The sequence below is a fragment of the Bos indicus x Bos taurus genome, unplaced genomic scaffold, assembly GCF_003369695.1.
Source record: "Bos indicus x Bos taurus breed Angus x Brahman F1 hybrid unplaced genomic scaffold, Bos_hybrid_MaternalHap_v2.0 tig00000106_arrow_arrow_obj, whole genome shotgun sequence".
NCBI lineage: Eukaryota > Metazoa > Chordata > Mammalia > Artiodactyla > Bovidae > Bos > Bos indicus x Bos taurus.
Window position 1 is genome coordinate 25,012 of NW_020867120.1, and position 14,470 is coordinate 39,481.

At 43.3% G+C, this 14,470-nt stretch overlaps 1 protein-coding gene across 1 annotated transcript; it reads right to left on the bottom strand.

Annotated features, from left to right (window-relative positions):
- Positions 1-1,687: 1,687 nt before the first annotated feature.
- Positions 1,688-14,048, bottom strand: LOC113888573 (leucine-rich repeat-containing protein 31-like; the record flags this gene model as incomplete). Its single annotated transcript, XM_027535630.1, is given in 7 exon segments — positions 1,688-2,296; positions 5,480-5,647; positions 8,895-9,062; positions 12,253-12,314; positions 12,316-12,415; positions 13,197-13,364; positions 13,881-14,048. Coding segments are annotated over 7 exon segments (1,190 nt in total), but the record flags the coding sequence as incomplete, so codon positions are not given.
- Positions 14,049-14,470: the final 422 nt, after the last annotated feature.

Genomic DNA, 14,470 nt, shown 5'->3' on the forward strand with positions numbered 1-14,470 from the left:
TGTCTGGGAATTGCTTCAGAATAATATCAGAGAGAGATAAGTGTAAATGATCCAAATGAACCAATATGTGTGCTTAGTCACTCAGTCATGTCTGACTCTTTACGACCCCATGGACTGTAGCCCACCAAGCTCCTCTGTCCGTGGGATTATTTTCCAGGCCAAAATACTGGAGTGGGTTGCCATTTCCTTCTCCAGAGGATCTTCCCTACCCAGGGATCGAACCCAGGTCTCCTGCATTGCAGACAGATTCTTTACTGTCTGAGCCACCAGGGAAGCCCTAAAATGAACCAAGATCAGCCATAAATTGGTAATTGTAAAAGCATGTGATAGGTACATGGAGGTTCACTATACTATCATGTCTACCTTAAAAACTCTTAATTATGAAACAATTCATAGGACGTTCCAAAGAAATGTACAGAAAGGTCCACGCACCCTTCACCCTTCCTCAGTGCTGACATCCTGCATGACTATGGGAAGTACCATCCACAGAGCTTGTTCAGATTCCATCACTTATACACGCACTGGTCACTTGTGTGTGTGTGTGTGTGTGTGTGTGTGTGTGTGTGTGTGTGTAGTCCAGTGCAATTTTCTTACATGTAGCTTTTGTGTAGCCACCACCACGATCAAGATACAGAATTGTTCTATCACCACTTGTGCTATTACTCTCAGTCCCACCTACCACCTCTCTCTCTTCCAGCCCCTAACCTGTAGTTTTGTTATTTGAGGAGGCTCATATAAATGGAATCACATAGTAAGTAACATTTGGGGACCGGCCTTTTTATTTTGCATAATTCACTTCCAGCCCATCCAAGTGGTGCATGTAACAATAGTTCATCCTTTCTGGTTGCTGAGCGGTATTGCATAGTTTGCTCATCATTCACCCATTGAAAGGTGTTTCTCTGTTTCCAGTTTTTGGCTGGTTTGAATAAAGTTGCTCCGAACATTTATTCAGAGAAATGAAGAATTATTACCTAAAACATCCCCATTTATACTAATCAAGACCCCCTCACCCTGATGACTTTTTCTTTTGGAATAATATTGATTTCAAATTCAACATGTCCTTCAAGCAATGATTATAATGTGAATTATTAGTGTAGCAAGAAAAAAGCAAAACATAATCTGATTAGAATATATCAGAATAGAAATGTGTGAGCAGATCCCTCTGCCATGCAATGAATTTCATGCTCTAGTAAGAGAAAACCAGAAATTTCCCAAATCACGGACAGCAACACAGGAATTTTAATGAATTAAATAGATTTTATGAGGCAAATTCCATGTCAAAGAAATGCTCAGAAATATTAATAATATGTTAATTTGTTTATTTTAGCAACAAAATATTTTACTTTAACAAGGTATGTTTTTGTTACTGGGTGTTGAATTTTTGATTACTTTTAATGAAGATCTGTGTGTCATTGACCGTTATTTGTATTCATGGTTTGTATCTGAGATAAAAGGCAAGAGAACATAAAACAATAAACAACTGAAGGGCATACTTTCTGATGAAAATTACATTTCCATCAGACCACATTGAGACACATATAATGATAAAGATAATATTAAAATGTTCCACAGTTAGTGCCTTTCACATTTTACACACTCACATAAATACACACCCTTATATTTAAAACATTTAGTAAAAGAGGCAGAAAATTCTAGGGAAAGAAAAAGGAAATGCGTTACTGGAATCTAAACATTTTGTCAGTCCTTCTAAATAGAAAGTGAACTAACTATATATCCAAACAAATGAAAACCCATTGAAAAATGTCACCATTGTTTCATAAAATAGAGCATAAAGGCATGTTCATATTAGATTATCCTAGGCATATATTTACAAAGCTCTTGTAACATAAATCACATTAAACAGCCCAGAAGCTGGTATTCCTTTGACTTCACCAGGATTCATTCATGTTCTTTTCTTCTTCCTTTGGGTGACGTGTAGCTTAGTTGAGCCTTGGAAAGTCAGCTTCCTGAAACCCACCATGGTCAAAGTGAATGCTGCTTCTGTGATCTTGGTCAAAGCCTTGTAGTTCCTCCTCCTGTGAAGCTGGGAGAAGCCACCTCTTCGTTGCTACCTCAGTGATCTTGGGAAGTTTGGTCACGGCACTTATCAAGTGTCTAAACCATTGTCCGCACTTCCTAAAAGTTGATGGCCGAAGGCTGATATCCAGCTCAGTTAATTCCTTGAGGAGCCACAGGTTTTGGCAGAAGATGGTCCATCCTGCCTCACAGATGCTGTCGTTATAACTCAGGTCCAGCTTCTGCAGCCTGGCCAGGTGACCTGTCTGAATTACCGATGCTGAAAAACAAAATCACTCTGCTAAAAGCCAAGAACACTTTCTAGTGCAACTGTTTCCCACTTCCAATAACACAACACACTGGCTCCAGGATTTGTAATAAGAGTGGCACTAAGTAATAGAATGTTATTAGCTAGCAGTTTTTTTTCAGGGCATTTAAAATTACTCTGGTAACACCTCTCTGCATTCCATGTACAGCTTGAAAATGGATTTTTTTCTCCTTCCAAATTCCAACCCAAAGAATGTCTTTTCTGGTTGAGTTCATGCTCTCTGCTCTCCTGGAGCCCCAGCTCTTGCTGCAGACTTTCTCTAATTAAATGTGAGGAGTGACTGCTCACTGGCTTTAACTCAGGATCATTTGTGAATAGGCTTCTTGCTGTTTAATGCTGTTTCATTATTCATTGTTTATTTATTCATTTTTTTATTCAACAGTTATTTGAGTACTTTCCATGGACAAAATATACTTGGATAATTTCTAATTCATGGGTCAATTAGAACCTTTCACACATGGGCCAATTTTTCCTTTGAATAGCACACATTAGGTAGTATCACAGTGCTACCTAAAATGGCTCTTAATAAATAATAGTTAATGAGGAAGCTAAGAAAAGGAGCAAGGAGAGACAGCCAGAGCAGACATGTGCTTCCCTTTTCAGCCAAAAGCAGGAATGGGTTACAGAGATGAGATGGGCAGAATCTCAGAGCTGGAAGGGACCCTGGAGGGCTCCTCATTCAACCTCTAGATGGATGATCAGAGAAGAATCCCTCTCACAGCCTCTCTAAGGGGGACCAGCCCAATTCTGCCTTAGGCCCCTTTCAGGCTGCCCCAGCAGAGGGAAGCAGCTCTCAGCTGGAGGAAGCCATGCCTCTGGGTCCCATCTGACCTTGCCACTGCCTATCTGCTGGGAATCTCAGCTCCCACCACGTGCCAACCATGCAGTGTTGGACAACAGGTCCCCTCAATGTCCCCCTGTTAGGACTAAACATGCCCTGGCCCTTCAATCATTTGCCACACATCATGGTTTCCAGACCAAGCAGGATGCTCCATTCCCATCAAGGCTTACTCTAAAGCTTTAGTAACCAAGACAGTATGAAATTGGTAAAAGAATAGATGCATAGACCAATGGAGGCTTCCCTGGCGGCTCAGTGGTAAAGAACTTACCTACATTTTCCTCTCACCCCCCCTTAACAGTATCTTTTTCATAGCATAACTCACAGTTTTGATAAAGATCTATTTATCAATTTGCTAATTTGGTGGGCAGAGCTTTCTGTGTTATATCTTAAAAACTTTTTGCAAAACTCAAGTTCCCAAGTATTTTTCCTAGATTTTATTCTAAAGGTTTTACAGTTACATTTTGCTTATCCATTTTGAGTTATTTTTGTCCAAGTTGTGAGATATAGGCTGAAGTTAGTATTTTTGTGTATGATAGCTCAGTTAATCAAGCACTGTTAGTTGAAAAGACTTACTGAATTGCTTTTGCATTTTTGTCAAAAATCAATTGACCAGTTTGCAACCCCATGGACTGTAGCCTGCCAGATTCCTCTGTCCATGGGATTCTCCAGGAAAGAATACTGGAGTGGGTTGCCATTTCCTTCTCCAAGGGATTTTCCCGACCCAGGGACTGAACACACGTTTCTTGTGTCTCCTGCATTGGCAGGCAGATTCTTTACCACTAGCACCACGTGGGAAGGCCTCATTAGTCATTGCTGCCGCTGCTGCTAAGTTGCGTCAGTCGTGTCCGACTCTGTGTGACCCCATAGACGGAAGCCCACCAGGCTCCACTGTCCCTGGGATTCTCCAGGCAAGAAGACTGGAGTGGGTTGCCATTTCCTCCTCCAATGCATGAAAGTGAAAAGTGAAAAGTGAAAGTGAAGGCGCTCAGTCGTGTCCGATTCTTAGCCGGCCCATGGACTGCAGCCTAGCAGGCTCCTCCGTCCATGGGATTTTCCAGGCAAGAGTACTGGGGTGGGGTGCCATCGCCTTCTCCCATTAGTCATTAGGGAAATCCAAAATAAAATCACAGTGATTTGTCCCCATCTTCTAATTACAGTGTTTGGCCATAACACTTGTTTTGAAAACACGTATTTATTCCAACTAGATTGAAATATCAGAGAACAGTGTGGACGTAACACGAATTTCTTGTTTGCTTACACATAATTCATCCACAGGAAACACCAGGTGAACAGAAAAAACTACACCCAGCTGAGCAAAGCCAGGAATAGGCGTAAACAAAATCCACACATGCACAGCCCTCCCAAGGACAAGGAGCCTTGCCCGTCCACATCCGGTTCCAACTTTCTATCCTATGTCAGATAACCCTTCTTCCACCACCATATCTGTATCTATCTCCTTTTTCTTTTTTTTAATGGTTGGCTGCACCTGGTGGCTTGCAGGATCTTAGTTCCCCAACTAGGAATAGAACCTGCACACTCAGAGGTGAAAGCATGAAGTCCTAATCATTGGACCACAAGGAATTCCTCCATCTCATTTTATGAACCAGTCTCTACTGTGTATTTGGTTTTAGAATTGCCTGTGTCTATTTTCGGAGAAGGCAATGGCACCCCACTCCAGTACTCTTGCCTGGAAAATCCCATGGACGGAGGAGCCTGATAGGCTGCAGTCCATGGGGTCGCTAAGAGTCAAACACAACTGAGCAACTTCACTTTCACTTTTCACATTCATGCATTGGAGAAGGAAATGGCAACCCACTCTAGTGTTCTTGCCTGGAGAATCCCAGGGATGGGGGAGCCTGGTGGGCTGCCGTCTATGGGGTCACACAGAGTCGGACACAACTGAAGTGACTTAGCAGCAGCAGTGTCTATTTTAGGGCTTCCCAGGTGGCTCAGTGGGTAAAGAATCTACCTGCAATGCAGCAGATACAGGAGATGCAGTTTCGATCCCTGGGTTGGGAAGATCCCCTGCAGGAGAGCATGTCGACCCACTGCAGTGTTCTTGCTGGAGAATGCCGTGGACAGAGGAGCCTGTTGGACTACAGTCCATGGGGTTGCAAGCAGTTGGGCATGACTGAAGTGACTGAGCACAAACCAGCTTTCTCCCAAGCAGATGTCAGGGAGCAGAGAATGTGCACAGGCCTCCTTGCCTCCTCTGCCTCCCTTCCCCCAGGCTGGCAGGGCAGGCACACTGGGCTCTGAGTGTCAGGACAGCTTTGGAACCAGAAGATACAAACCCAAGAGAGCCATGTCCTCTGTCACCAGGGAACAGCTGCTCAGCCTCAGCACTTGAAGAGACATTGAAAGCTTTAATGTCTCCAGGAGCAGCTTCAGGTTACCGCCAATACACGTATTCCAAGAAAGGTTGACTATTTTCAGAGCAGGGAGGTGAATGGAGGCTTCAGCTGAAATTGACAGCGATAAGAATAGTAATAACTTAGACTTCCTTAGAGGTCATAAACTTTGAACTTGAGCAACCTAGGCTAAGGCAACATATTATCACTGAGTTAAGACAGTTGTGGGCTTCCCTGGTGGCTCAGATGGTAAAGAAACCTCCTGCAATGTGGGAGACCTGGGTTCTATCCCTGGGTTGAGAAGATCCCCTGGAAGACCCACTCCAGTGTTCTTGCCTGGAGAATCCCCAGGGACAGAGGAACCTAGTGAGCTATGTCCATGGGGTCACAAAGAGTCAGACATGACTGAGCAACTAGCACTTTCACTTTCAGAGACATCTTAGTTGCAGCATGTGGGATCTAGTTCCTGAGTAGGGATCGACCCTGGGTGCCCTGCATTGGAGTGTGGAATCTTAGCCCAGGGACCACTAGGGGCGTCCTGAGATCCAGCAGTCTTTGGATTGAACTGGGTGAAAGAGGGACATCATTTCTGGGTGTGGGCAGTACCCTCCACAATTCCTTGTTTCTCCTGCCTGAAATCCATGGATTCAATTTATGTTTTCTATTTTCATTTGGAAGAAATTTGGAAACTTTAGAAAAGTAAAACTTGGTTAAATGGTTAATTCACTATCAACTGGCATTTCTCTCCTTCATCTCACGTTTAAGAAGGAGAAAGAGATAAACAGTTTTCTCATCTAGTCAATATTTCCAGAGTGTGTCCTGGTTTTACATATCCCACTGGCTTCTGAAACTGAGACAAGGCCACACCTTCCTAGAACTCTGAAACACCAAAATGTATTGTGTTTACTTAACTGCAGTTACAGAAACAAGGAAGAAATAGTGTATCTGGAAAGATGTTTAAAGGAAATTGAAAGATTTTCTGCATAGTTCCCAGTTTCCCCTAACATTAAAACTAACCAGAGCAACTTATTCACAAGGTATAGTCATTAATTACATTTTATATTTTCTTTCTAAAAAATGTTTGAGGGGTAGATATATATTCTTTTTATAATATCTAATAAGAACACCTCTCCCACTCATATGATAGAGACCTATCAATAAGAAATTGAACTTTTTCTTCTAAAAATGATATAGAGAAATATGTGTATATTTACTTGATTTACTTCTTTTTTATTGTTGGTTTACTTCTTAATTCAAATGGAATAAAACAGATCTTTCTCGACTTATGGTGGGATTGCATCCTGATACAGAGAAGGCAATGGCATCTCACTCCAGTACTCTAGCCTGAAAAATCCCATGGATGGCGAAGCCTGGTAGGCTGCAGTCAATGGGGTCGCTAAGAGTCGGACACGACTGAGTGACTTCACTTTCACTTTTCACTTTCCTGCATTGGAGAAGGAAATGGCAACCCACTCCAGTGTTCTTGCCTGGAGAATCCCAGGGACGGCGGAGCCTGGTTGGCTTTCATCTATGGGGTCGAACAGAGTCAGACACGACTAAAGCGACTTAGCAGCAGCAGCAGCAGCATCCTGATAAGTTGAAAATATCTTAAGTAAAAAATGAATTTAATACACCTAGGTCATCAGTATAGCTTTGCCTAACCTGGTGGGCTACAACAGTCCATGGGGTTGCAAAGAGTTGGACAGAACTGAAGTGACTTAGCAAACATGCACACAACCTACCTAAACATTCTCAGAACACTTATATTCATCCACAGTTGGGCAAAATCATTTTACACAAACCCTATTTTATACTTACGTGTTAGATATTTCATATACTTTATCGACTATTATACTGAAAGTGAAAAACAGAGCTGTCTGGGTATAGAGTGGTTGTTAAGTTTGCCTTTATGATGACATGAGAGAGTATCATACCACATTATGTATCACTAGCCCAGGGGAAGATCAAAATTTTCTAAGTGTGATTTTTACTGAATGTATATTGCTTTTAGAAAGTAAAAGTCACTCAGTCATGTCTAACTCTTTGCAACCCCATAAACTATGTAGTCCATGGAATTCTCCAGGCTAGATTACTGGAGTGGGTAACTGTTCCCTTCTCTAGGGTATCTTCCCAACCCAGAGATGAAACCCAGGTGTCACACATTGTAGGCGGATTTTTTACCAGCTGAGCTACCAGAGAAGCCCTTGCTGCTGCTGCTGCTGCTGCTGCTGCTAAGTCGCTTCAGTCATGTCTGACTCTGTGCGACCCCATGGACTGCAGCCCACCAGGCTCCTATGTCCATTGGATTTTCCAGGCAAGAGTACTGGAGTGGGGTGCCATTGCCTTCTCCAAGAGAAGCCCTTACATCATCTTAAAGTCAAAAACTCTTAAGTTAAACTGTTGTAAGTCAGGGACTATCTATAGATTCATGTCACATGATGCAATTTAGTGTAATATCTACTTGATTATGATTTTTTGATTGTGTAGCTATAATTGAAAAGAGTTATGCCTTCTGATGGCCCATCAGACTCACAGCAATCCCAATTTATATTGACCTCAGTGAAATTACAAGGTACTACAAATGTGAACCTCCAAAGTTGGTTATACAGCCATCCCTCAGTATAGACAGGGATATTGTTTCCAGAACCCATCCATACTGAAGTCCCTTATGTAACGTGGGCATAGTATTTGCACATAATATATGCACACCCTCCCATATATATACTTTAAATCATCTCTGTGCTGTGCTAAGTCGCTTCAGTTGTGTTCAACTCTTTTCAACCCTATGGATTGTAGCCCACCAGGCTCCTCTGTCCGTGGGATTCTCCAGGCAAGAATACTGGAGTGGGTTGCCATGACCTCCTGCAGGGTATCTTCCCAACCCAGGGATTGAACTCGAAACTCTTATATCTCCTGCATTGGCTGGTGGGTTCTTTACTACTAGCACCACCTATATAATACCTAACACAATATAAATTCTATCTATATAAATAGTTGCCTGAATGAGGCAAATTCAAGTTTTGCTTTTTGGAGCTTTCTGAAAATTTTTTTTCCAGAAATTTTTTCCAAATTATTGTTGACCTGCTGTTGGTTGAATCCACGGATTTGGAACCCCTGGATACAAAGGGTCAACTCTGCACACTTTAAATGTTAAAGGTTAAATTTGCAAAAGCCAGAAATCATCCGTGTGGCCTTGAAAGTCACTTTTAAAAGAGCGTATTTCTTGAAAAGAAGACGGATTGATACTTCAATGTGCCTATGGCTGAGTCTTGGAATGAAATTCACTTGGAGGGAAACAGAGGTCTCCCTTTCGGGTGTTACTGTGCCAGTGTCTGCAGGTACCCAGAGAATCGCTTACCCAGGGCAGTAAAAGTCTTACTCTCCAAAGCACAGTTGCTGATTATCAATGACTTCAACGCTGGTAAAAATCGGAGCCTGCTGAGTAGGTTTTCAGAATAGCTGCCCATCTCTTTGTTGGCAGATAAATCCAATTCTTGAAGACTTGAGAGTAAAGGGATAACCTGAGCTGTTAAAACATCAGGGGTGACATGGCTTAGGCAGCATCTCACAAAGGGTCTCGGGAAGTGCCACAGTCTTCTTGATCAACAAGCATGGCTCTTGCCTATGTGACCCCTGCCCTTCCTTACACACCATTCCTCACCACACACGCCAGCCACTTTCCCCAGCATGCAGCTTGTGCTCTTCTCTAAGCCTCTCTCCAGGCTGGAAGTAAAGAGCAAAGACTTCGGAGACAGAGGAAACTGGGTTCTCATCCTGTTTGTTGCTAAAGAACAGTGTGACTTCGGGTAAATTGCTTAACTTCTCTGAGCCTCAGTTTTCTCGATGATAATAAGAACAATAACTACTCCATAGAGACAACGGGAAGATAAAATGACTTGGTATAAATAAAGTGCCTGGTACAGTGCCCAGCTCACATTAACTGCTCAGTGAATGTTTGATATGATCATTCTTTCCTCAGAATATAAGTCAGAAGTACTAGGAAGGCAATGAAATCAAGCAATTAGAACAGATGTCTGTTGGGACTTCCCTGGCAGCCCAGTAGTCGGGACTGCACGCTTCCAATGCAGGGGGCCCTGGTTCAATCCGGGTTGGGGAACTAAGATCCCACATGTGGCTACATTTTTTTTTAATTAAGGTATGTACATTGGTTAAAAAAAATAATAATAACCAGATGTCTGTTGGTAACAGCACCAGAGTGGGGTCCTGAGGGCCCCTGCTGTGCCAAGAGGGACCCCTGTTTCCCTGTCTTTCTGCTGCTTTTTGTTCTTTCAGGCCTTTGCCCTAGTTCTTCCCAGTGTGGGAAATAGAGTTTCCTGGGACCCCTGTGGGGCTGACTCACCTCCTCAGAGCCTTCCAGGGCCACCAAAGCCACAGGAACCCTGTGGTCACAATTACATCATCCTATTCTCTTTTCCTCCCACCACCCCTATTACGTGACTCGTTTGTGTATCTATTGTTCATATGCAAATCTTCCGCCCTCCCTCACTGAAGGTGAACTCTGTGCAGCGGCTGCTTCCTGCCCAGAATGTGCATCAGAGTCTGGAAATCTGAGGCACAAACATTAGTGGAAGGAGAGAAGGACAGGAGAAAGGAAGGGAAGGAAAGGAAAAAAGAGGGCAGGTACTTGTGATCCCATAGATGCAACCATCTCTCCCTCATCTGATGCCCACAGCACGTTGTATTCACCATGTGTACCAAGTCACTTCAGTTGCATCTGACTCTGTGACTCCATGAACTGTAGCCCGCCAGGCTCCTCTGTTCATGAGATTTCCCAGGCAAGAAAACTGAAGTGGGTTGCCATTTCCTTCTCCAGGGGATCTCCACCATGTATTTGGTTTATTTCTGCCCCCTTCCAAACTGAAGCTCCTGACTCTGAATTGCCCTTAGCCTGCAGCACAGGGCATCGAACAATTAGATGATTAATCAGATATCATTGGCTAAGTGATCCATAATTCCCTTTCTTTGAAGCCATTGAGATGGTCAGATAAAAGAACCATTCAATTCTTTAACATCACAAGGTAGAAAACAGGATGTATTTGCAATTCTGCCTTTTTAAAATTAAGCAGGAGGACCATGAATTCTTACTAAATAACCATTACCTTTCTGGGGCCATTTACTCCTGTTGGTGGCTGTGAATCCAGATAATAGAGGCTAATCTCTCCATTGCACTAGCGGTGACAATTCAAGTCCTCTAGCACTTTAATCTTCATCCGAGCAGCAGGATGAGATGTGAGGTTTTGTGTTATTCAGTTGTAGCAGGGGAAATTCACTATTTGGAATCCGATGGACTGATAATTCAGGAGTGTCTCCACAGGTATGACACTCATAAGTAAAAGAGATGCTGATCCCATCACACTCTCCATTTGAAGCTCAAAAAGGTATTGTTTACTATTTTTAAATCTTCATGAAAGACTCGAACTCATCTCATTTTCCCAAATTGAAGGATAAGCATCTAAGAAACAAATTAGCAGGGCTAAAAAAATTGATATTAGACCCAAAGACCTATTTTGCTGTTTTCTTTCCCCCAATTGTATGAAAAATGACAAAAATTTCTTTTTCTCGTTCTTTATTGATTGATTCATTCAGTCATACATTCAACAAGCATTTGCTGGGTGCCAACTACATGCCAGACCTTGTGCACAAGCAATAGAGAGATACTGAAGAAAGCCATCCTACCTAGGAGGAGCCCATAGTTCAGAGAGAAAGCAGAGCATGGCTGGTGTGCGTGGGAGTCAGCACAGTGTAGTTGGAGAAGTTGACGGGGGAAAGAAATAGAGAATGCAGTCAGAGTCAGAGGAGCAGGAAAGCCATCTAGACTCTTGCAGTAATCTAGGCATGAACTGACAGTGGGCTGGAGCAGGAGGGTAGAGGTCTAAACAGTGAGCCATGGTCAGATTCAGGGTATATCCTGAAGGTTTATTGTGGCTGCAGATGGAATAAAACCCTTCATCTCTACGGCTATGCTTGCTGTTTGTTAGGGGAAATTGCATATATGTTGCCTGTTACAGGACTGTATCTGTGGTAGGAAAGTAAAGGTAGTGACTGACCTAAAACTGTAATTATGCACTGTCCATGGACTTTTTGTAACTTCATCTTATCTAAGTGCCTTGGCATAACTTGTGAGAGAGAGTGCCTCAACACCCTTCGTTTTGGCTTTCCCTCTACATCCTTCTTTGTAATATGCTTTGTGACATTAACAGGTTCATTTCTAAACAGCCACAGGAATTCAGATTTCTTCCTCGAGTGCCACATCTATCCTTCACAGATGTGTATAGGAGTTTAGATTCACTAACATTCACCAACTGAACAAACTCCAGGAGATGGTGAAGGACAGGGAAGCCTGGCCTGCTGCAGTCCATGGGGTCGCAAAGAGTCGGACATGACTTAGCAACTGAACAACAACATTTATTGGGCACCTAATATTTGCCAAATACTATATTGGGACATTCACAGAACTTTTATGATGTGATCCTCCCAGTAACTTCATAAACAGTACATCTCAGATTTGCCAGTTTCCCAAATGGCAACCCACACCAGTACTCTTGCCTGGAAAATCCCACGGACGGAGGAGCCTGGTAGGGCTATGGTAGTCCATGGGGTCGCAAAGAGTCGGACACGACTGAGCGACTTCACTTCACTTCAAACATATGCCAAGGCTCTGAGAGCCCTCCCTCAGCTCTGCAGCACCTACCCGCTCAGGGACAACACGTCGTCAGCCGTCAGCGAGCACTGGCGGACATCCAGCCCCTCCAGGCTCCAGCGTGGCCAGCCCTGTGATGTCTTCAAACCCTCCACCCAACTCCTTGTTGCAGGAAAGGTCTAGTGTCCTCAGCTCACACAAGTATCTAAAGGCAGCATCTACAAAGAAGGTCAAAATCCCACTCTGACATATTACAGGACAGGCAGCAGGAGTGGAGCAGGGCAGGGGGCAGGCATGGAGAAGCGAGACTAAGAAAATACATACACTGTGATGACAAAAGCCCAAATGGAGGGATAACTGTCTGCTTTGCACCACTAACCGCTTTGGACCTGACAATGGCTTCAAACACTCTCCCTATGACCTGCATTGATTGCTAGTGCTTTTGCTCAGATTTCTGCAACTAATGGCTCTTCCTGTACTATCCTTGAGCATTGGTACATTAGCAGCATTCTAGACTAAAACTGCCAAGGAGAAGGATAGGACAGGCTCTAGAAGATGCAAGGATAAAAATACATTTCACTTCGTATTCTCATGTAATGTGGGTACTCTATATAGCAGAGTAAATTTTAACTACAGATGTCACTGAAGTTGTTTTTATCAGCACCAATTCCTTCCTACTACTAAGCATAAAATAATGCTGGCACTTTCAAAAGTAAGAGAGAAATGGAGAGCTTTAGTAGCACACTTTTATTTTGCTCACTGTCTCTCTCAAATCTAAAATACCCTGGCCTTTTCGGAGCTGGCCATTTAGTTTTGTAATTGTAAAAATACATACTCACTGTAAAAGACGTGGAAAATCAATAAAACTTGAAGATTTAAATTACCCATGATCTCGTTCCCCAACCTAACCTCTGTTTCTAGTTTGTTATATTTCCTAACAGCTTAAAAAATTGAACATAAAATAAAATTATATAGAAGCTTCAGTCATTGCTAACTCACCTAGTAGCTTGACACTCTTTTGTGACAATCCACATGAATGTAACTTCAAGACTTTCAGGTTTGAAGTACTTTTTAGTCCATGAGCAATACTATTGAGACTGCCACCAATGTTTCTGTTAATAGAAAGATCGAGTACTTCAGGGTTTTGCAGTCTAGGTAGCAACTGACCTGGAAGGAAAGAAATCCAAAGAACAACTCAGTAAAGATGCAGGGTGTGGGACTTCTCTGGTGGTCCAGTGGTTAAGACTCTGTCAGCAATGCAGGGGACACGAGTTCCATCCCTGGTCTGGGAAGATTTCATATGTCATGGGGCAACTAGGCTTGCAAGCTGCAACTATTAATACTAAAGCCGGTGCTCTGGAGCCCACAAGCTATAACTACTGAGCCCATGCACCCTAGAACCAGTGCTCTGCAAAAAGAGTGGCCCCACTTACTGCAACTAGAGAAAGCTCACTTGCAGCAATGAAGACCCAGCACAGCCAAAAAAACAGATGTGGGTATGAAGGTTGGGGTGGGTGGGGGTGGGGTGGGGGGAGTGTTACATCTTCATGTGACCTGGGATATAGTGAGCTACTTTTTCAATTCAGGGTGAGAGGAAACATGGCCATATCAGCTCCCAAGCTCTCCAGTTATGGGCATCTTCACATTTTCCCTGGGAAGGACTCTACCAAATTCTCTACTTACCTACAAACACCCCATCTTCTGATGTGAGGGTACAGTCCACGAGCTCAAGTGTTTGTATCTTCCTCCCTTGTTGCAGCGTCTGGAGGATCAGAGGCAAGTTTCCTCCCACTTTACTGTTCCAGGACAAATTCAACTCTTCAAGTTCAGGCAGCACTTTAAGTGCTTCTCCTGTTTAAAAAAAAAAAAATGGTCCAAAGATCAGGTTGGTTGCCAGGTTCACAAAGCAGGGAATTCATTTCAAAGTCAATACAACCATCATTTATTGAAGCCGGGCCAGGTCCTGGTTAGATGCCAGGGAACAGGGAGGAGAAAGGACCCAGTTCCTACCCATGACCAGCAGGGTGAGCTTCCGGCACAGCCAGAGTTCTGAAACCACGCTTATAAGCAAAACTTGTAAAAAAAAAAAAAAAAATCCACTGTCGGTAAGATGCTGTATGGGTGTGTCTTAGTCACTCAGTTGTATCCAACTCTTTGCAACCCTACGGACTGTAGCCCGCCAGGCTCCTCTGTCTGTGGAATTCTCCCGGCAAGAATATGGTAGTAGGTGCCATTCCCTTCCCAGGGGATCTTCCTGACCCAGGAATCAAACC